Source organism: Acipenser ruthenus, chromosome 8 (genome assembly GCF_902713425.1).
Source record: "Acipenser ruthenus chromosome 8, fAciRut3.2 maternal haplotype, whole genome shotgun sequence".
NCBI classification, from domain to species: domain Eukaryota; kingdom Metazoa; phylum Chordata; class Actinopteri; order Acipenseriformes; family Acipenseridae; genus Acipenser; species Acipenser ruthenus.
Genome location: NC_081196.1, coordinates 10,450,400 through 10,474,502, shown reverse-complemented (window position 1 = coordinate 10,474,502; position 24,103 = coordinate 10,450,400). Strand labels below are relative to the sequence as shown.

The window sequence follows — 24,103 nt, the reverse complement described above, 5'->3', positions numbered from 1 at the left end:
TTGGGACCCGACTCTAAAGAAAATACAGTAATTAAAACTAATATGAATTATGTACAGTACTATATACGCGCATAACATCTTTTGTTAACTAGACTTCGGTACTATACTCAGAAAAAAAATAGATGTATAGGATTTTTTTGGTATAAACTACAGTATAATCATTTAATATAAGGATAAAAAACAAACAAACTAGGGAGCGTCATTAACTGAAATCTGTAGAACGGGTTCCTGTAAAATCAACTTGTGACAGCTAAGTTACTGTAAGTTCTATGCTGTGCAAAAATGAGTACAGCGTTAACAATGTGGTTAAGGTAGGCCTACGTACCGCGCTAAAAGACAGTGCTTTTTACCTGCTTCCTGCCAGCATGGCGCCTCAGCAGCCGGTGACGTCACGTGAAAACCCTCAATAGGACCTCTGTTTAACGTCTCATCCGAAGGACAGAGCACAACGAGGTTAAGTGACTTTCTCAGGGTCACGCACAGTGAGTCAATTGCTGAGCTGGGATTTGAACCGGGAACCTCCAAGTATCAAGCCCCTTCTCTTTAACCACTGGACTGGACCAACCACTGGACATTAATGCTTGTCTCATTATATCCCCTGAAGCCACTAGCTTCATGCAGGTTTTCAACACACCAACATTTATAAGATGGTGTATAACATAATATTACAGCAGCGTAAGCACTCTCATTTGGAACAAATGTTTTTTAACAGCTAAAAATGTTGAACATAAGACATTACTATATTTACCTGTCATGGTTTGTTTTTACTGTTGGGTTATCCACTGGTAGCACAGACTGCACAAATATATTTAGTTAACATTTGTGGAATTGATAATAGCTAGGTAGGTTAATGCAAAAAACCAAAAAAAAAAATCATCAGAAGCCTATTTTTGGAATCTGGATTAAGTAAAAGGATAATGATCGTCTCAAATTAACGTGCAATATGTATCACCAACAATTTGGCACAACTCAACACAAATTGCAGGGCATCAATAAATACAAACAATACGATTCTAAATGATTTACATGGTTATAAAACAAGCACACTAATGATTCAAAGGTCATTAATCTCACCTTTTTTTTCAGCCAATGACAGAAAACTATTTATTATTTGAGGCGAGTGAAAATTCAAGAATGGAGCTAAAACGACACCGGGCACAATCTGCGCTTGGGATTCCACAGGGAGGGTTGCACTGGTTCTGGCGCTCCTATGGGACTGTGTCAACTCACAGCACCCTACTGGCCAGCCGCCTAGTGAGCTGAAGCAGACAGCAGGACCGGCTTTTGTCCTTCAGTGTCCTTCAGTGGAGAGTTGCAGTGAGGCAGCATAATTGGGGACATTCTAAATTGGGGGAAAACAGCCAAATTAACCAAGTAAATGGTTCTGCTATTTTCTGGGTACTCCTCTAGTAGGATGATTTATTTGTTTTAATATAGATATACTGAATATCACCTGCCTTACTGAACAAGAATTTAAAGTGATGGGTCATGTGGCCAGCAGTGTGGAGTAGTGGTTAAGGCTGTGGACTCTTGACCAGAGGGTCATGGGTTCAATCCCAGGTGTGGGACACTGCTGTTGTACCCTTGAGCAAGGTACTTTACCTAGATTGCTCCAGTAAGAACCCAACTGTATAAATGGGTAATTGTATGTAAAAATAATGTGATATCAGTATAATGTGTATGAAGTGATATCTTGTAACAATTGTAAATCACCCTGGATAAGGGCGTCTGCTAAGAAATAAAATAATAATAATGTAATTTCTTCTCAAATAATGAGCAAAGAAACTGCTGATTCACAAAATATGCTGTCCACAAATGTAAAGGGAAGGTGACTGTGCAATATGGGAACATGAAGTGAATCAGGTACACTTGAGGTTGCAGACTGAAACGCTGAGGTTAACCCTTATTGATTGCCGCTCAAGAGAAATTGTATTGTACATGTCAGTGTAAATTGCTGTTACAGTACTGCCATTTGGATTGCTTCTTGCTGTAATGTGGTGGTTTGTTTGAGAGATTATTTCACTTGTAAAATTAGCCAACTCGTAGCATCATCTTTTTTTGACATGGTACTTTAGCTTCACCCACATCACTATATATATATTGTTACCATGATCCTATAATGGGTTGCCAATATTTAGCATTTCATACCATTGTGATGCCATTGGTACAGGTATGTGAAAATAGTTACCACTGTTCCATTATTCCAAAGGCTCATTCCATTGTAGCTATCATTGCACTAGAACCAGACAGGGTTGATTGGTAATCTAGAGACTCAATCAACCCTCCAATATTTCCATACAGGTAGGTTTTTGCGTCCTGGCTCTTAGAATCCAGTCATGGTACTGCAAGACACGTTCCTGAAGCTATACTCACCTCAACAGCACCCATATATTGTCCAGAGTTCAGGAGTGACTTAAAATTGATACAACAGAACATGGCAGGAAATAGGGCCAAGGATTATACCTTCACAAAGCTAGAATCCAGAACAAAAATCCATCTCTTGTGTAAATATTAAAACGCAGAATGGAGCACTACTAAGATTAAGAACATGATGGAATGAAATAAACTAGCAGGCCAATTTGTTTTCATGGATTTAGAAAGAAAGCTTTTATTACATTACTGACAAATTATGAGATATTAAGCAGCTTTTATTGTTTACTAATTCAATTATTTAAAGAATATATCTCATTCAAACCGATAGGGGTAAGACTTTAACACAGTGAATTTGCACAGTGACATTATACCGTGTACACTGTCTTACCAGTTGCTTGTTTTACAGTAGGTAGGTGCGCATTTGTTTTATATTTTAAAAAGCAAATACAGAAAAAAAAGAAAATGTACATGAGTATAACAGGACACAGTATCAAATTGCAAAACAGATTGTATTACCAGTGAATGCACGTCATTTTCATTTGGCAACTAGCAGCACTAGAAAAACATATTTCTCTTTTAGATTAAAACACTGATTGAAACATTATTTATACATTATTTAAACAACCCTTCCACGTCATTCCTCATTCAGCTGGTCTCACACCTCTCTTCTGTGTGCCTATGTATGGAGAAGGCAAGTCTTCCCTTGATCAAACACTTGCCTATGTTCACGTTTCCACGGCAATAACAAAAGGCTGCAGTAATCATCACTCACCTGGAAGACAAGGCCTTTTTGCAATGCAAAGAAACATGAGCCTAATTGAACATTATTAAATACTGATCTTCATTTAACAACACACAGTGCCCCCAGTGATAAATGTCTTTGTATCAAAACTGGCAACAAGACTATTAACAAACACAGGCCACTTTTTAGACATTAATTTTAATGTACAAACTGAGGAAAGACCTTGATAAAACAAAACAAAACAAAAAAAAAACTTATTACACTAAAAACACTGATGAACGGTTTGGCTAAATATTTATTCACCTAATATTAATATTTTAAACTATATACAGTACAATTAAGAAAGCTTTTACAATAAAATTACAGTTTATATTCATTTATGCCACCAAGCTATGTGGTTATTTATTTTTGTATTTATTTTACTAAAATGTATTTATGCACAGATTACGAAAAAGGATACTGGTTATTATATCAATAAATCATCTTAACTAATCTCTTTCAAATGCTTGGAGCAAGACTGCATGTCCAACGACCACACTAAACCATCAAAGTGAAAAGTTTACAATAGTTGTAGGTGTTTCTTTGTTGTAAAAGTCAATTTGTGGTTTTTCTTAAGATAGGAATTTCATGCCTTTTTTTCCCTTTTTCTGAAAAGAGGTAAGAGCACTGCTATAAAGCCTTTGGAATGCAATGTTTGTGCTGATTGTAGTTATGATTTCAACCATTCCTTCATAAGATGTTTCACTGTCTCATTGGATATGACTATAACACATCTGAAACATTTTACCAAGATACAACTACATATGATGCAACTTTATATACAGATTTAAAAAATGCTAGCTGGAAAACATGGCTACTCCACTTTATAACTGTAGAACTGTGGCAGTTCTATGCAGTAATATAACAATGCAGACAACAGACAGGAAATACCATGACATTTTCTGTAGGTGTCTCCAAGTTTTTCTTATGTTGTTGTTATGGAGTTTTGAGTTTAAACTCAAGGCTCTACAAATCAGAGGACCTGTGTGGTTGTGCACAGAAATTCAAATATAAGCTTCCATTTGTGGCCTCCTGCTCTTAAACTTTATAATGTCATTAGTTCCATATAACTCTAATAATCCAACAACATTTGCAAGAAACTTTAAGACATGTGGCTTGTTGCCAGCACCAAGTCACTTTCAAATACATATAGGGTGTCTCTGTATACTGGACTTAACACTGCACCGTAGCATAATATATTTTTATTATTTCAATGCTTCGCTTTACACATTGATTGCTATTTCATGCATGGGTAGCTGGCAGTTAGAAATGTGCTCCTGTATCTGACAACTCAGTGCTTCATTCAGGCCATCTCTGCAGTATCAGTAGCACGCTCTGATTCTCCTGCCTCACAGATTCTACACTATTATATTCTGCCAGTCAGCCAGTGTGTTAAAGTAAAAATGAAAAATTCCAATCTGAATTTTTAACTGAACTTTGAGCTTACTGTAGTCCTGTATTGGAATATGAATCAGTAAGAGCACAATGTGAATATAATATGCACTATTATATTCTGAAGGGTTAGAAAGTATAGCGTAGTTATATTTGTGGAGCTGTTTAGGCGAAGTTTGCAGTACTTTTCTTTGCTGAAGTGCTTGGTCTTGTGCAGTACTGCGACAGTCTTTTAGCCAGCATGGCTATGCGGCTTGCAGTTTCCTCTTCCGTCGGTTTGCCTTACCTTGGCAGCCATTCGGTGCAGTAAGCTTTATAAACACGTGCAGTTCTTAAAACTGCCAACATCTTCAAACAGCCTGGCCTTTAAATATTAAGAAGAGTATGGTTAGAAGAAATGAGAAAAATAGGTGAACACAGACAATGTAGTGAATGTTTTTTTTTTACTACAGATACTGTAATGTGGATTACACTCTTTAATCAAGTACAAAATAGTAATTTGACAATTTTTTTTTACCACTAGGTCTGTGCAGCCGCATTATCTGTCCTCTCTATAACTGAGACTTTTTGTTTAGAGATTTTCCACCGGTGGGTAGGATGGGCGGAATGGGGTAAGAAAAAAAAGGACATTCTTTCATTCATTCGATTATGGCCTTGTGTATCAAAGCAGAAACAGCAATATAGATGTATACAAAATATACAAATGACACATAATAGGATATTAAAGAGGTAATCAATTATATCTTTTGGAAATGTGGATGGTATTGTACGTTTCTCTTTAAGCCATTCCTGTAAGAAAGGGGAGAAACAGGGAGTTGCAGGTCGGGGGGTATTTGCAGTAAAAATATGTGTCTTGTTTAATGCTGTACTGTAATGTCAATTTAATTCATTTTCTTAACAGCTAATGATGTTTCACAGCTGTGTGATAACGTGGGGCATATTTAAAGCAACCACTGTTGGAGGTTGTGTATTTCATGGTTCCACTAAAATCTCATGCTTCATTAAGATGAAAATACCTAAGTGTTAACCATCTAGAAAGTTAGCTGGATGAACACCAGATCTTCACAAAAAAAAAAAAAAAACATATTGAAAGCATCATGTTTAAACAATGAAGTGACCGGCAAATATACTTCATCAATTTACAATAGAAGTATGCTGTGGAGCAGAGTGTAATTAGTCTGACAGAATCTATGGCTTACTCATAGGGCAGGGAGTCCATTGTCTAGACTTCCACCTTCAGGTCTGTGAATCCTTGTCTCCCCTCATTGACCAGTGTAGGCTTTTCAGTTCTGGTGTGCCACACTAGAACCTGCAACACAATTAAGACAGGACATCATTTACCTCAAAGATCCTCCACCTGTGAGCTTGGAATGATGTGTCTAATACAGTGGTGCTCATAGGATGCTGTGCTGTGTCACTTTTAACATGCTGGAGAATGACGCGGCTATTGTTTATGTCTGTCTGTCCAACTGCTTGTATATATACGAACACCTGTGTTCGTATATATACAGTATCTAGATAACTTACAATCCAGTTATGATGAAACCTGAAAAGCCCGTTTTAGCACAAGCCAATTGAAGTTTGGGTAGTCTGGGAATACATGCCTTTTAATATTTAGTGTGGTGCTGCTGGGCTGAAAGTGTTTAAAAGGCAGGCACAGTATTCATAATTTATCACATACAATATGTAATGCTACACCATACATTAGAATGGTTTAAACTTATATCGAAGTGCTCACGGAATCTGAAAAGCGTTCAGTCTACTACGGCTTTGAAATTAACACGGGTCTCCAAAGCACTCTTCATGTTTAATAGATATGAGTTTGAGCATCCCCAGGGTTTGGTGCTTGTGTAGCAACAATCAATAGCAACCCTGGTTCCATTTTTTAAAATGTTTCTATGAAATTGTCGTAAAGAAACACATTATGAGGTAGGTTTTACAAGAGCTTTAAACATTCTTTTATTTACATTTAGTGCTGTAATTGTTTCAGGTTACCATTAATATATTTTAAGATGACTATATACAGTAATAACGTTACAACAAGTTACCTTACATTCAAGCTGTGCTACAGCCCGAGAATAGCTGGAAATTAATGAGGTCTGCTGTAATGATGTACAATGTATAAGCCTGATCTTTCGAGAACCTCATTTCAGTGTAATTACACTGCATTTAGTAATGTTAATAAGTGGGTCACCCCTGGGGGGAAACTCCAGCAGGATTAATAGAGAGGTGTTGTTTAGATCCGTGTCTGAAAATAGACCACAGCATCTTTACAAAAAAGGATTTTAGGTCACATTAAAACCTGGAAGCGCACGTACTGTACCATTCGTACACGTGTTGCATCAGGAGCACTCTTGAATACCTAAGTCAGTGTATTTATAGTTTTTAAAAAAGCAAAGAAGCATATCACTGGTGCACATATAGATTTACTTGGTTTGGTTCCCCTGTTAAATTATTTGCAGTGCTTTTACAGTTTTGCAGCTTTAAATAGAGTTCAGCCACCGGACTATTTATTTTTTAAATATTTTACACAGCTAGCGGTTACCATTGAAATACTGCATGCGTAGGGGTTATTTTGTCTTACTAGAATAATGGATACTTGCACAAGCAAAGACGCAATGCACTAGGGAGTGTGGAGAGGGGGTGGGTCTGACTTCTGTAAATGCAATGTTATATATTATACATACTTCTGAAAGGAATTGCAGGCACAACAGAAAACAAAAATACAACAAAATAACCATTAGAATGATGTACGAGAAGTCACCCCGGGCAAAGAACATACAACACAATCCTAAAGTAAAAAAAAAAAAAAAAAAAAAATGTTTAATAGTAGTTCCTGAGTACAATCTTCATGTTGGTGATTCCTAATAAGAAAATACATTGTGTGCTGGGTGGTTCTTATCATAAGAGACATTTTAAAATTAGTGAGTAAAATGTATTTCAGTACTGGTACAATATCAGCTAAAAAATGGTTTGCTCAGTTGCAGCACTCTACATTTTCTTGGTCTTGCTTTTTTTCTTTTTTTTTTTGTCACAGCAGGGAAATGAGTTAAAAAGCACCTTCAAGACTAGAGATCAGACAGTATTTATTTAAATACTTCAACAACAACAAAAAAACCCTTAAAGAATCTTCTCATTCTCAACCCTGTTGATCGCAATGTGATCTATAAGTCTTGATGAACAAACGGTTAAAGGGTTCTCTGGAAAAACCTGCTATCCCACAGTTTCAGATTCAACTCATTTTGCTTAATTTTACAGTCAAAAACTGTTTTCTGTAAAAATTTTAAAAAGAAAATTAGTGGAAAAAACTCCAAAATACACAAAAATGTCAGCTTTCAGAGAATTGTATTTGGTTGGTAACAGAAGGAAGAATAGCTTTTCTAAAGAAAATGAAATTATGGGTTAGTAAGTTTTTTCAAGGATGCTCTTCAAATGTACTGAGGTTCTGAGAAGTTTTTGGTCAAGTGAAATCTTTGTACTTTAATCCTTACTTTTGTACAGTTTGCGGCCTTTGGCTCCAGCTCAGCTATGGTAACTAGCTCCTTCAGTAGGCTGGTCTCCTGGTACCCTCCCTTGACACCGCTCAGCTGGAAGTTGGCCCAGGGTCTCTTGATCACCAGCCTGATGTTGATGGCAAACCCTGCCATGTCAATCGCAAAGGGCCGATTTGGGTCAAACACTGTTTTCCAACCAACTACCTTCCCTGCAGTGTTTACCTTGGGTGCCTCATATCGTAGACCGCCCACAAAAGCCACTGGCCAGACAGAGACCTTCTGAGTGGAGCGCATCTGGAGGTTAAATACAAGAAGAAAGTCTAGAGGCAACACAATTGTGTGCTCTGTGGTTTACTGACAAACACTGATACACTACTATTCAACAGAAATGTAATAATTTAACAATCCCTTAAAAAAGGGGGGTAACAAATGAAAGCACATACAACTAATAAACCATATAACAACAAAAAAAAAACATTCAACAAATAAAACCCAGTTTCTCAATGAGAATATATAACATTAGGTGGACATGACGTTACATAAATATTAGCAATACTGTTTAATTATTGTTATTTAACTATATATTATAAAAAGGGTGCTGTGTAAGATACAGGCTTACTTTCACCCACTCATGGTCTTGAGCAGCCAGTAAGCCCCAGGCAGCAGCTCTGTGGAGTGGATAACAGCGTGTATCTACTCTATATGATATTATTTATTATTCAAAACTTGTAATATAATCAACCTTTTTAACAGCATAGATGAGGTGGCTTCCTAAACTAAATAAGCCTCTTCCAGTATATTTAAATATGGACTGTGAATTCTGAAAATAATGAATTCTCGCACTTGCGTGCTGTACCTCCTCAAAGAGCTCCAGACTGTAGGTGTTGTCGTCATCAGCAAAGTAGACCACACCCTCCAGGGAGTCACTGAGGATCAGGTTTTCCCTGAGCCAGCGCAGCCCCAGGTTCCTCTGTAACGTCCCTCTGGGGGTGTGAGAGGAATCCTTGGCCAGACCTATCCTTACACTCTTGGGGCTCTCCACGTTCAAGTGCGTGAAATTGAGGCCACTTCTCTCCAGCAGGCTATCCACCAAGTTGGTCCTCCGTGGCGAATCCTCTACCACGATCCAGTGCAGGTTAGGAACGTGGAGGAATGTGTTGGCTAGGCGGGTGAGCTCAGCTTTCTGGACAGGGCGGGTGTATGTTGGTGTGATCACATAGATGGTGGGAAGCCACCTGGACCATCCCGGTGGCCTGGAATACACATACCTGCGTGCGGTCTGCTGGGCAGGCTTGACCTCTTGCTGGTGGGTGCATGCAGTGTGTTGTTCTTCTTTGATTTTAGTCACGTTTATTAAAAACTGCAAGCTTTTCGCACTGGAGTTTTCATAGGTTTCTTCTGGAAAATTAGTTTTGCAAAAAAAAAATATATATGAATTCTTTAAGATTGGAATGCAGTTAAATTATCAAGAGACACGTGCAAATCCATCAACTTGCCCATAAACGATTCCATATGTGGTAATGTTTAGTTAAGTGTTTCTTTTCATTAGTCTTTAAACCATTTTGAGAATGACTACACCGGTCTACCTCAGCCACTGACTCATTGTGTGGCCCTGAGCAAGTCACTTGTCCTCCTTGTGCTCCGTCTTTCGGGTGAGACATAATTGTAAGTGACTCTGCAGCTGATGCTGTAAGTCGCCTTGGATAAAGGCGTCTGCTAAATAAACAAATAATACTAATAATAATAATATAAACTGCAGGTGACTCAACTCAAAATTCCCACATTTATGAGGAACTATAAACATCTGCTCCTTTTAATTTTCTTTTCGTATATGTTTTAAATATATTCTCTAGTTTATATATTGTCAATATTTTCTTATGCTTCTTTAATGTGTGTATTTCTGCTGCTTATGAGCTGATCACCTGCTCTCAACGGTTTTACTTGGTTTAATGCCAGAACTGATCCCAAGTCAACCTACCGCAAGCATTTACACTTACTTCTGAGGATGGTGAGATAGCGAGTAGCAGGGTTCTGATGCCAGATGGTCAGCAGGATAGTCCATGGTAGCACTATCAGAAGGGTTGTGAGAACACTTCTTCTCCTTGGCATGGTGTAGGCAACACTGTCTCATCTCCTCAACTGTACCTGGTAACAAGCACAGCACAGTGTCACTAAGTAAAAACTGAGGGCACTTTCTGGGCAAAATAAACTGATGAAGAGGATGGAAGAGGGTGGTATGGATGACAGTGCAAATTTTCATTCTTTGACTGCACCACCAAACATTCCATCCTCTTCACCCCATCATCATTGGCCAATGTGCATCACTCTATGGTGTATTGTTTGTAACTGGCCCCCTCTAGAACTGGTCAAGTCAATTGTATTATTCTGGATGGTTCTAGGTGTAACTCTCTTACATTGTAAAGCACCACACATGCCCAAGTTAACGGGCCATGTTGCCAAGACTGTTTAACATGGACGGCAGGATTTCCTTTTCCTCATGTTGCCAGTTAGTATGATATTTTACGTTTATTGCACATGATTCTTGAGCTGTCATTTCAGGATAATAAACACGCGGGTCCTGGAGACTCCACTCTTCGTGTTGATCTTCAATGGTCCTTCAAAAGTTTGTATAAAGTTGCAGTATTTCTCACTATACTGCCTAGTTGGAATTTCCAGCCAAAAGTTCAAATGAAACTTTTTGACAGACAGACATCATTTATATATACAGTTCGATACCCCTTAGATACAACAGCAGCTGTCAGACTGAAGTAATAAAGTTATCAAGGCTTTTGATGGATGCCTGCAATATGTTTGCTTGAACCATTTTCGGCTACCTTAAATTAAACCTCTCTGCAGTTAGTTCCCTCTACCGGTATCAATCTATTCTTTACAGATGTGAGATTCACAGCTTGAATGCACTGTAAAAAACAGAGGACCTGAATGAGGCACAAGTTATAATTTAAAACCTGAAGAAGAGTTTTAAAGTTATACACAGCATTTCTCAAACTGGGGGTCCTGACCCAAAAAGTGGGGTTGCGTGATCACAAAATACTGTCAAACCTTAAAATCCTTAGCATTTCCATACAGCGCATATACACTTAATCCCTAACAGTAAAAGATCCCTCCTGCCCTGTTTTACTGGTCAGCTAAGTAACTGTTTTGTTTTGTTTTGTTTTACTTGATTAGAGCTATACCATAAGCACACAGCCTTTAACAGCGTCGCCCCTCCCCACCCACCACGCACTGCAACAAGTTTCAAAAGTAATTTGTTTACTACAAACCCTGTCAGGAACTTAACATGTTTGTTTAAATCAGAAGTACCTTATACTATTTAATCAGAAAAAATAATGAAGATGGGTGTGTCATCACAGCCTGAAACATTTCCAAAGGGGGACCCAGCAAAAAAGTTTGAGAACCCCTGCTTTACAGGATACAGTTTGATTACAGTGGTACAGTTTAATAACTGTTTGTTTATCTTTATTCAAAATTGTACACTGTATATCATGATAAAAGCATAGCCAATTTTAGAACGGTTATTGAAATTATAGTAAGCATTAGCAGGCATGGTGAGTCATAATCCTTATGAAAAAACTAAAATACTCTTGTGTCAATCATATTAGGGTTTACAGTATGCAAGTAACCTGACTGATGTCTCTGCACACAGAAACCCCAACCTACTGTAGCACACTGCACGCTATGTTTTTGAGGCTTAGCAAGATGAATAGCTGCTGATACAGCGATGAGGAGTACAAGGAGGTGGAGAACAGGGGCTCTGGGACTCCTTGCTGTTTTCCGACATTCCTGACAGCCAAACTGGCAAGAAAAAACTCAACTCTACTCAACCAAACTAATATCCCTTCTCCATTGGCACATCCGACCTGTGAGGGCTCGGTATAGTATGGATACGGGTGGTTCTCCACTGGCTATTTGCCCAGCCGAGCAAAAACCAAACCGTGAAACTCCGGCCTCACAAGACATCTGAATCCGGCTGCGAGCCGAGCCGAGCCAGGGGCGGGGTTAAGGTTTTTTGTCATTACGTTGCATCAGTCAGTACACTCCAGAAAGACAAAAGACAAGCAGCATGTCAGGCAATGAGTGTGATGAGAGAAAAGTACAACCTTCGGACGCTGAGGAAATGCAGGCTGTAGTTTCTCTGTGGGCAGATAAGTATTCAGGAAGACCTGGAGTCATGCGTCAGAAATGAGAACGTTTATGCCCAGATTTCTGACGATTTGAAGCAAATGGACATAAACCGTGGGTACGGTACACTCAACTAACACACTCTAAAACACAAAATTCTCCCAAATTTCTCATCCTTGACTTTTATTATATTAATATAAAGAGAAAAAAAATGCAGAAAATAAAACAATTCTAAACTTATTTACAAAGATATAGTAAAACAAAACACAGCTGTACCTTACATACACACAACTACGGCTCTCATTGCGTTTGCGTAGCTTCTTTTTTTTAAACACCCAAACAAAAATAACAACTACCCTAAAAGGGGATATCTTTGGCAAATCATATTTTTAAAACCTTCTTTTTTCCCCCTTCAACAGAATTATTCGAACTAATTAATTTGTGGATTATAAAGAAATTCCTAAATATATTTACAAAATATAGTGATACAAGATACAGCTGTACCGTTGGTCTATTAATTTTTGAACACCATTTGTTTGTGCATCTTTTGGCAAACTGAGTTAATTAATAACAATAATTAATAACAACTGTCTTTCGTTGCGTGTGACGTCAGTGGCACGGCTCAGCTCTGCAGTGGAAAAACAACCCAGGCTCCCCTTAACCGCACCGTGAGGGCTCGGTACCGCCCCGGCGTGGCTCGGTTGTACAGTGGAAAAGCGACACAAGGGTAAGAGAGGTGTAGATTTAAAACAGATTTCTCAATTTAAAACTGTTTTTGAGCTTCTTCGGGAAGCTACTTTAAAAGAAATAGACCAGCCAGAAGTACACACCGAAGAAACGTGTGCAAACAGTTAGGAACATGTTAAACCAGAAAACTACAAATAGATCTTTTATATTTTTTACTGTTTGCTTTTTTTTTCAGTGGGTTTAAACTTTTCAGCTGCCATGGATATAATCAATTTGATCTCTTTTAATGTTAATGGGTGCAGACAGAGTTTTAAGAGGACTCAATTATTTGAGTTATTTGAACAGAAGAGGGCGGGGGTGGCTTTTTTTACAAGAGACACACAGAGATACAGAGACTGAGGCGGGGTGTTTAGCTGAATGGAGAGGGCAGTGTGTGTTGAGCCACAGGGTGGATGTGCTTTTTAAACCAGGTCTGGATGTTGACATTTTACATTTTAAAGAGATCATTAGAGGGCTGCTTGTAAAAGCGAGAGCCAAGATAGGAGAGATAATTTATGATTTTATTATCATTTATGCTCCTAATCTAGGAAAGGATAGTTTTATATCTGAATATCTTGAAGCAGACTCTTTAAACAATGGAGGGACTGTGCAGCCTGAGCCAAGAGGTACAGCAGAGTCTGGAAATGGGGTTCTTTCCAGGAGCTGACCACCGCAATCCACCTTAAATTAATATTTTCTCAGAAATTCCATTTCACAAATAAATGTTTTGATGGAGCCATATAACATGCTCCAAACGTCTTAGCTGTAGCATTTCCAATCCATTTTCGACAGTGATTGCCGCAGTCCATCCGTTACTAAGTTGCTTATGCCTAGTTTTATGACCTTATTAACCTTGTTACCTTTTATAACAATGCAAACTTGGAATATTTGGACCATTATTTTTAAGGAGCCAGATATTTTTGGATGGTGACAACAAGAGACACAATTTAAGGACATGAAATAAAAAGTACACCCTGACAATGAGCCAAATTATACTGCATAACTTCTCAAAGTTAATTACTGTACTGTAAATGAAGGCGGAAAGGGTGGGGATGCAGGTCAAATGACCAGGGGAGTGCAAGACTGCAAGATTTCAGAGTTAAACATTTTTTTTTTTAAATGACATGTTTGCAATAAAATGTGTTTCTTTCAAAACTGAGCAAACAGAATCGTTTGACAGATAAGACTGATGGAAGGCGCATATGAAGGAATGTGCCGGCTTTTATTGAAACAAAACATAAAACGAGTTTTGTGAATACACAAGAGTAAATTTACTATCGTACCAAAAACCTCCAAAAAATATATATATATATATTTTTGAAAATGCAAATGTAATTTTTAAAGAAAAAAAATGGAAAACGAATAAGAAATTACAATATTTGAAATGGATTTGACACCATGCTGACAGTTCTATGCAAATTACTACAGCTGCTTACAAGCACTGAATGCAAGTAAAGCCCCTGGAGTATCATTCAATTACACAACCTCTGAGCCTCAGCAATTGATTTGCATACTTTTTACATAAAAAAAGAAAACCCCTAAATGCCTACTTTTTCCTATTCCCTTAGAGAACAGTAAAATAAGAAGCAGCACACTCCCACACACATTTAACTTAAACTGTCAAGTTGCAGCATATCATTTAAACTCTTAACTTTTTGTTCCCTTTAAAAAACAAGCATTAATCTACGTTCTGGGTATTTGTGAAAGAAATAAAGCCCTCATGAAATATCAGAGTTAAATATGCTGTATATTTTACTTGTTGTTTAGATTTCTTTTTGCATATCATTTTCTTTTTCAATTATCACATCCTAGTGACTTTTAAAACATATAACTTAAAAGCACCCCTTAACTTCATAAACTGCAGAATACAGAAATTTCACAAGTACACCACCTCTTCATGGCTGACATCCTTAATCTCCATTAAAAATAGGTTTTTCATACCAGCACAACAAAGTGTTTTCAATTAAATGGCTTTATTCCTCTTTGAAAATGTATCTTTGCACCTGGTTATTGATCTTTATATAAAATATTAACCTGTGCACCTTGCCTCCTGACAAGTGATGTACTTTTATAAATGTAAATGTCAAATCGAAATATCCTGCGCACCTCTAGGGTGATACTTACAAGGCTTTAGAGATCATTTTTTCTCAAGCTGGGGATGCTGTGCTTGCACAATCCTGTGCGCTGACATATACATATACTCTTTTTTTTAAAGCTTTATTAAAGTAAAAAAAGAATATTTGCTGCGCCTTCACAGCTGGTGGGAAGATAAAGGTGCTGCCTAGCTGTCGATGGCAGACTAACAGCCCAAAGCCATCTTATTACTCATTGTGTATCCCTGTAGCTTTAGCCGGGGAGATTCATCCCTAGTGTAAAAGCCATTAAAGTCAAGTTAAGCAACTTGTAGCCTCGTCCTGTTTCCCATTTTCCTTCATCTTTTAAACTACACCTGAAATATTACATTACGGCAATATTTTAAAAGTTAAAAGATAGACGAGCATGCTTTAAAAATTGTGTGTAAAGTTTTTTTGGGGTGCTAAAGCATCAACAAAAAAGTAGAAAAATGCCAAGCACTCACCAAACACTAGCAATCATGCAACACACCAGCCAGTATGCCAGCCATATTCATTTAGAAGGCGCAATCTTGAGAACTGAAGGTCTGTGGGCATCCTTTGATCAACCACCAAGCCAATCTCCACAGTAGATGTCAGCACGTCTGGTAAAGCGCATTTAAGCTAGGTATCATCACAATTTGGTAAAGCTTTGTAAAAACTATGGTTAACTAAGGTTAAAGATAAAAAAAAAAAAAAAGGAATTGCGAATTGCATGAAATTATGAAATTATTGTGTATCTGCTGACTCAAATAAGACTGAAATAAATACTGTAAAGGGGACTCATTGAAGCCAGGTAGATATTTGTAGAAATAAGCCAGGATTAGGCACATAAAAAGCACTTTGTTTAAAATAGCACTGTATATCAGGCTAGCAGCCGTAGGAGTTGTTGGACTTGAGTTTTATTTGCAGAGCTTCTGGCAAGGAAACTGTTTCTGGTGTCAGGCTTAAAAGGGTCTTCTCGCCAAGGTGTTTACAAGGACCACCGCTCTTCTGATGCTGGGTGTCAGCTGTGGACTATCACCAGATATTCACTGATATATACCAGTGTTGTTTAATGCCCTGTGATGTCTCTTCTTTATTGTTCTCCATTGTTGTTTATAGCTGATTTATTATTTAACTGGCTTACTAACTCATGTCCTTTTTCAACCACTTTTTCAAGTTGAATTTAAGTGAGGCGTTTTAAGAAATGACCACTAGGGTTGTGCAATGGTAATTTCTAAGAAAGAACGCACTATAACAGGATAATAAATGGGTAAGAAATTCAACATTAAGAAAATGTAGAAGGTTTAAAATATCCCTTTAACAGCAACTTTCTAAGGTTTTTACAAATACATAAATAAAGAACCATACCCTTATAAGGCTGCTTACAAACCTAGACAACGATAAGTGTTGAATCGGTAAAAATAATAACTGTTTCGAGTGCCGTTAGTCACGAGAAACTGGATTATTTTCTTACCGATTCAACACTTTGAGTTGTTTATGCCACTTAAAACATTTCTTCCTAACTGATACTTCTTCAATAATGAGATTCAATTTGGTAACTAGATTAGTTTTTTGCTCTTTTGTTATGCGTAGTCAAGAGTTAAAATTTGTCTCTCATATTGTGGGAATGTTGTCAAGAGTTCCCTTGATTTTGAAATCCCACTTACACAGATAAAAGTGCCTGTTGTAAGTGAAGATAGTAGCGAGAACTGTTTTAGATGTAGAAAAGTGGAATTAGAAAAAAAACATGCAAAAAACAAAGGAATGTGAACCAGGAATGGAGAGTAAAGTTTTTTTTTATCATTTTGCAGAACCAAAACAGATGAAGACCTAAATATCCTTCTGTTTTGTTCTGACTTGTTCTCTCTGATTTCAATGACAAATCAACAGTTTTCTGTGGATTCGTAGCACAAACTGTGGATTCGTTAATCAACAATATATCTGCCCCACACTCCCCTTCTCCTCAAAGACTAAGGTTTTAAAAACATGTAACATAAGTCTCTGATTTGTACTAATAGTGAAAATAGTAAAGGTTATTTTATTTGATAGGTAATAAGGGATCAGAAACTCATTCACTCCCTGGCAAAGAGTTCCGAGTCCACTAGAGGGAGCCACAAGGGAGTTACATTTGATTTACTTCAGGTGCAGCATATATCAATTGAGCTAAATGGTCGGACTTATTCATAGAAAAAAAATAGCAATGTAAAAAATACGATTGTCTACAACTTTTTTTTTACATGGTAAAGCTGATTTAAAATGTGGAAAGAATTTAAATTGCAAAAAAAAAACAACTTATTTTTTGAAAGACAGAAAAGATAATCAGAAAAGTACATTTTGGTCAGAGACTGCTTAAAGCATGTTTTATGCAATAGACTCAGATTTGTTACGTGTTTAGAGTCAGTGTACGTGTTTCTTATCCTGACGCTGGCAGCCTAGAAGGGACCAGCACTTTAATTTTATTTCTATACCCTCTGTTACCCATGACAAGACTAAACCCACAGAGCAGGCTAAGGCTGACTTTTTGCTGAAAAACATTATTACTCCTGAATATTTTTCCATGGAAAAAAAAATGTTTAAGCTTTCATCACTGCTACGTTTATAATATGCAACTGTAAATGATACAGCTGTCGAGGATATATTTATGAAGCCTTAATCATATATAATTGTAAATGATGTTGCTGCTGAAGCTCTGAAGGATTGCTTATCCATAACAAAGATTTAGTGTTATTTTCATTTGATTGTTTGTTTGTAGAACATTGAGATGTTCTCCTGAAGAAAAACAATGAAAGTCTCCATAAAAAAATCATGTCAGTGATGTCTGTAAAAACAAAAAAGGAGTTATCAGTGGTTCTCTAGATATAGCAATAAACTGTACTAAAGTGCTTAAGTTTCATTATAATTAGATCAGCAGTTTGATGTAAAAATGTGTGATACACAAACATACGTTGAGCAGACAAACAACCTCCAGATACAGTACCCTGAATTAAGATACATTACTTAGCAAGCTCTATCACTACTGGACAAGCAGTTCTCTAGGTAGATGTAAATAAGTGTGACATACATATGATGCAATAAACTATGGATACCACACTAAACTGCAGTAAACTATAAACAACCATTTAGACTTGATTGCGTTGGTACATGATTCACATACAACCTTAAAGTACAGTGTTCAAAACTTCAATACGCTAATTATAACTAGACACAGCATATGTACTGAATGAAACCCGTCCCAGAAATCAGTCAAGCAAGAGAGATTTGAAAAAATGAAGTGAGATTTGTGATGTTCCATTAAAATACATAATTATTTCCTTTCTTTCAGGAGTGAGACTGCTAAAATTGAGAATGAAAGGTTCCCCAAATGAGTGAGCCTCACTCCAAAAGAGTAAGACTTGGCATATCTGCCGTTCACCAGCAATAATAAACTTCACCTCCTATAATATACAGCATTCGTGTAGAATTTTAGTGCATGACTTTAATAGGAAATTACATACCACCTACAATTTACGCCTAAACACAGGCACTTTACTATTATTAGGCTCACCTCGAAATGTCATTATATTGTATTATAAGTCCCCATCTCCACGCACACACCAACACACAATGGCAATGTGATGAGGATACAGAAAAAGGCATTGCAAGTACTTTTATTTAACAGTATAAGAACATTACAGAGAAAACCTTTTATATAACACAAAAAAGGTTTAAAAAAAGGTGATGATAATAGAGAATTTTATTTTGTTTTATGGGTGCGCTAGTTCAAATTAAGACTGCCCTAAAATACCTTATTCTTAGGTATTATTCATGTAAAAAATACAAAGGTTTATTCCAAAAGTAAACTTACAGGACAGGTTTGCAATTTGTTCCCCCATTAATACCAATATTGAACAATTTGATTTTTAAATAGATTAAAAAACAAAATAACCACTTCATTAAAGTATAGCATTTTATTAGGGGAGCCCTACTAAATTACCTTGGAAAAACCAATGATTCAAACTCTCTTTCATACAGTAGTATGTGTTTTATTTATTTCAGTATAAAAATATATTAGACACTGGCTTTGCTAATAACATAGTCCTGGCATACAGATGGAAGTGCTCTGCAACATATCGTGGCCAGTCTTGCTGCTGTATACATTTTAAGATATTTTTGTTCGAATACCAGTATTTTGATATTGACCCATCTTTTTCATGCAACATGGCCAGTTCCAGTATTACCAGGGATAATGCTCAAATCCACACCACCTGTTCTGAGATATTATCAACTTTATAAACATCTTTAAATGCCTTGTCTCTGTTTACTGTCAGTGAGCAGACTTTCTACTTTCATTTTATTATCATTGTTTGGAGACTGTAAAACAGTCTCCAATAAACAATTATAAATCTTCTCGTTTTGCCGAAGTACATAATCAGTTTCAAGGGCGCTGAAGTATTACATTTGTTTAGAAAACAGTAGTTTTGATATCTACACATAAACCTTTTTTTATTATTGAGACAAAAATTATAGATAAATATCAAACTGTAGACACAAAATACAAATGCCACTTTATAATGAATATTTGTGTGGGTTGTGCCATAAATTAAACTTTATTACTAAGCACTGTGACTACTTTTGATAAAGAAATCCAATTCATAAATTTGACTTTTTTTTTGTTTTGTTCCCACCCAACCCCCTCCCCGAGACAATTCTGCCATGCCACAAGATCAAGTGATAAGCACAAAAATAATCAAAAGATTCATTTTCGAAGTGCCTAACACGACTGAGCAGACAGAAGTAAAGACATTGTTTCTGGATAAACAAAGGGAATTCTTTCTTCAATGCATGGTAAAGTGATCTGAATTTTAAATGGATTTGTTCGTGGAGCATGTGGCTATGGCCTGACATTGATGTCAAACAAAGATTTCAGGGGAAATTAATGTTTCCAAGAGTTGAAAGGCAAAGAAACAGAGGACGATTATTATCCCCTGCCTTAAAGTGTAGAGTCAATGTGCCGATATGACAACCTGAGGCCAACTCATCTATATTTCTAAATGAACTGAAATCATGGTACCCAGAGGAAATGGTTGATTAAAATCTGCAGAGATAAATACAGCAGTGTAATACACTTGTTTCTTTTTTTTGAAGAAACATTGTTACAAAGGCAGGGGCATTTGGGTTTTATGCCTGCAGAAAAGAGAAATGTCATTACCGTAATTACATTGAAGATAAAATAATCCTCAAAGTGAAATAAAAAAAGGAGTAATATTAAACCTATTATAAAATTAGTTCAAAACAATACCTCCTGTTCAGGAAGGTGGTGAAAGTCTTCCATCCTTGAGGCAATATACAAATAACACTAACATTAGAAGGTGGTTGCCTATTGGCTGATGTAAGATTCGTGTTCATAGTCTAAGTAGTGACTGTTGGTAATCACTAAAACAAGCCCAGCATGCTCCTGCAACTCTAACTTCAAGGACACTCTTTCTTGTGGAGTATACAAGATGTTGGAGGGTCTTTGGGTATCAAGGACAATGAGCAATGTTGGCATCACCTACCTAGAAGATTTTGGTCAAGATGGATTAAAAGATCTGGGAAGTTTCAAAGCAATCATGCATCAAGTCTTTGCTCTACGAGATGGGTAGAACCAAGACAACAATATCCTGTACATCATTTCAGACAACCTCCCACAAGCTTACCCTACTGCTGGTTCCAAATCAAGCTGAAGGCCAATGGGACTGATCTCCAGGCCAGGAAACCCATACATTCAACATTTTCCAAGTGCAATAATCCATTAGGGTCACAGATAATGATTTTGCCACAACTGAGCCATCATGAATTCCACTTGTGTTACTTTTTAATCAATCACAGACACAACAGCAAAGTGTTTTGTTTTTTTGTTCACAGACAAAACAATGTATTCAGCCTAGGGGTGAGCAGGCTGAGCTAACCTAAAGTTCCCATGTGCAGCCTCCCAAAACCCTTGAAGGTTGTAAGACCACCATATAACTCCAACTAGTGCTTTAAGAATAAGGACCATCATGTTTTAAAATACACATTTTTTTTTAAACGGGCACAATAAAGTGTAGAGATAATTAGTTGAAGCACACAACATCAGGTAATATGGATGGAATTATTGTGTTAGATACAATCACTTTAGGCTTTCCTGTATGGTCAGCAGATTGACCCTTGTGGAGGTGCTTGTGACCCCTGATTAAGCACAATGAACCCAACCCATGGAGATTAAACTAGAATAGGGCCTACAATACTTTGAAGGACCACAGTAAAATATCTTGTAAGGCATTTTAATAGCTGGAAAGATAAGTAAACCGCTCGTATGACACTTTTTCATGGTTTTCAGACTAAAACCATGTTATTTATCCTACTGATAACAGTGATAAATATTCAGCTAATTTATTATACATTTTACAGCCTCCTGAGATTGTTGTGTTTGTTCACACTAAGGCAAAAAAAACTGTTATTTTTTTAATTTACTAATTAATGTGCACAATTAATTAGTTTGCTCATAAAAAAATAGAAAACCATGATTACATTAGAAAGCTATGAGTCTCCATAACAGAATTCATTGGTTATGTAGTATTACATACTTTTTAATTAGAAACATAAAACAAATGTACTGCATAGTGGACAGCGTTTACAGAAGGCTAGAAGAGTGCTTTAGGAATAATAATAAAAACATAATTCATTTTTAAAAATTTGAATACGACTATTGAGTTAATATTTAATATATACGGCACAGTAGTTCATTTGACCATAACTGTGTATTACAGATAACAGAATTGCTATGTATAATATTTATATATTAGTTATATTACACACAGTTGCTTGTAACATTAAATGCCTTCAACTTTTAACACAGCAGATCCTGGAAATGTAAATCAATTAAAGATATAATAAATAATAGACTTCTTCTTCACTAAAGTCATAAATTCATTCCTGTGAGCTGGTTTGTAATAAAAAACTGACAATAGGATCATGTGCAGAATTATACATGTTTTTTTGGTGGTGGTGCACTTTGCTATGTAAACTTTTCCAAAGCAGCAGGTCCACATTTTTGTATGATGTTTCACTCATAACTTGTTTACTGAGGTTCTTCCACAAAAAATCTTAAGTTACAGTATCTACATAATTGGTAACTGTGGAACAGTTGCCAGTCCTACCCGACTCATATGACCATTAAAAGAAGCGAATTCAACCACTCCTTAGAACCATAAATACACATCACGATGCTTTTGTAAAAACACCATTAACCACAGTTATGGGAATAGTAAAGATAATGCAGTATTTAGCCAGGAGGCTGACGTTTTTGTTTTATTTTACAGGTACTCCATTGGGGAATCTAATTATAGTCCAATGGATCTAAAAAAAAATAAAAAACACATTTCTTTAATGACTTTTTTTGTCTATGTGTTTACCATATGGGGTTCGTAATTACACAATGATACACTATAGCGCATTTCAGACAGACACAACTGTTTTCAGTGTTGCACTTTGTACATTGTAATCACATCGTTTATCACTTTGATGTGTGTAACTCAACCAAGACTGATCATTTTAGTTAGGCGTGAAAAGCAACACTTCGTAACGGGCATTAAACGACTCACAATACACCCTGAGCCGTTTTGATATGAGAATACAACGGTGAAGAAAATGATACCTGCGTAATGTATTAGAAAGCACTTTCAATATCGACTTTAAGAAACTCAGGTTACAATTTACTGGAATCATTATAATGAAATCTAAGTGGTACTGTTAGTGTTATAGATACTTGCTATTTAGTTCATATTCAGTATATTATATAGATAGATAGATAGATAGATAGATAGATAGATAGATAGATAGATAGATAGATAGAGCATAGGCTACTCCTAATTATTTCAGTGGAAAACACTATGTTGCTGGTATAGTAAAGGTAGGCTGCTCAGTCGGTAAGGTGCTTATACAATACATGTGGAACTAACAGGTGTCGCGTGGAACAACTCATTATGCTCAGAAATATTGTAAATTACAAGTCGAATCAGTGTTTCAGTAGGTGAGTTTACAGAGGTGTGCAATTGAAGAAAAAAAAAAGTCCAACTAAAATGATAAATTCTGACGCATATGGCTTACATTTTGAACGTTTGACACAAACACGCACGCACTCAGTTTTGTTACTTACCTAATGTGGTCCTGCGCTTGATCCATTGTGATTTTCAATTTAAAAAAAAAGCTATAATCAATCCATATATGCAGCAGACAATGGCACACGCTGAAGGCAAGAAACTTTCCAGTCTGCAAACGTATTGTATTGCAGCAGAGACTGAAATGGTACACAGGCACTTGTCAAGATCCCCATTAGGTCCGAAATGCTTGAGCTAGCACATTTCTGCAAGCCGCTACAGTCGGCTGTGTAAAAAATGTCACTTAGGCTGGAGAAAAGAGAAAATCTTTAGGAGAACTCTGCCAAGGGAGAAAGCTGCTGCTTCTGCTGCCCCTGAAAATAACGGCATATATCTATTTCGTTCATTTAAAATAGATGCTGCTCTTAAAATGACAAGCCGGAACGTGAGCACACCAGGGAGAGTGTTTTTGCAGTGTAAATTGAGAAAGATGGATTTAATTTGTAACCTGTGGGATACTGTGCGAATTATCTAAGCCTATTATGTTTGAGAACCGCGGAGTGCAATATAGTGATTGGCCACTTGCCAAGTCCAGTGCTTACTGTCTGATGAATCAGTGCCAGATTTTGGTCAAGGGGGGCTTCTGCAACCAAAAAGGCACTTTTGGACGAGTAACCTTTTAATGCATTAATGACAATTAAGTTGTAGGTAAGTGCATAATTATTCAGAGTGGTTCTTACTGAAATTACTTTTTTTGGGGCGGGGTAAGCTATGAGTTCAGAAGCTATGTTCTTCAGTTCAAGTTGCCTGCCAGACATATGTAACACAGACTATACCAGCCAAATTGTATTTATATTAGTAAGTGCCAGCACCTCTAAACAAAATAAATCCAAAGTGATTGAAAGTGGCAGCTCACTAGATGGCGCTAGCTCTTACTTTTTAAAGACACGTTGGCTGATCTAGCCTACACTGCTTATATTGATGGCAGGCACCTCCAGCTGAAGA

The 24,103-nt window shown here is 36.9% G+C and overlaps 1 protein-coding gene across 1 annotated transcript; it reads right to left on the bottom strand.

Annotated features, from left to right (window-relative positions):
• Window positions 1–2,578: 2,578 nt before the first annotated feature.
• On the bottom strand, window positions 2,579–23,650 carry LOC117972629 (galactosylgalactosylxylosylprotein 3-beta-glucuronosyltransferase 1-like). Its single transcript, XM_034922365.2, has 6 exons — window positions 23,158–23,650; window positions 10,038–10,185; window positions 8,897–9,438; window positions 8,038–8,334; window positions 5,746–5,855; window positions 2,579–4,910 (listed from the first exon to the last, which is right to left on the bottom strand). The coding sequence occupies exons 2-5, from the start codon at window positions 10,147–10,149 to the stop codon at window positions 5,769–5,771; spliced, it is 1,038 nt and encodes a 345-aa protein (XP_034778256.1). The 5' UTR covers window positions 10,150–10,185; window positions 23,158–23,650; the 3' UTR covers window positions 2,579–4,910; window positions 5,746–5,768.
• Between the last annotated feature and the right edge of the window lie 453 nt (window positions 23,651–24,103).

Coding starts and splice junctions, on each gene's coding strand:
- LOC117972629 (XM_034922365.2), bottom strand. CDS start 10,149: ATGCCAAGGAGAAGAAGTGTTCTCACAACCCTTCTGATAGTGCTACCA. Junction 9,439..10,037: donor CTATCTCACCATCCTCAGAA/GTAAGTGTAAAT, acceptor CTAATTTTCCAG/AAGAAACCTATGAAAACTCC. Junction 5,856..8,037: donor AGGCCGCAAACTGTACAAAA/GTAAGGATTAAA, acceptor ATTGTGTTGCAG/GTTCTAGTGTGGCACACCAG.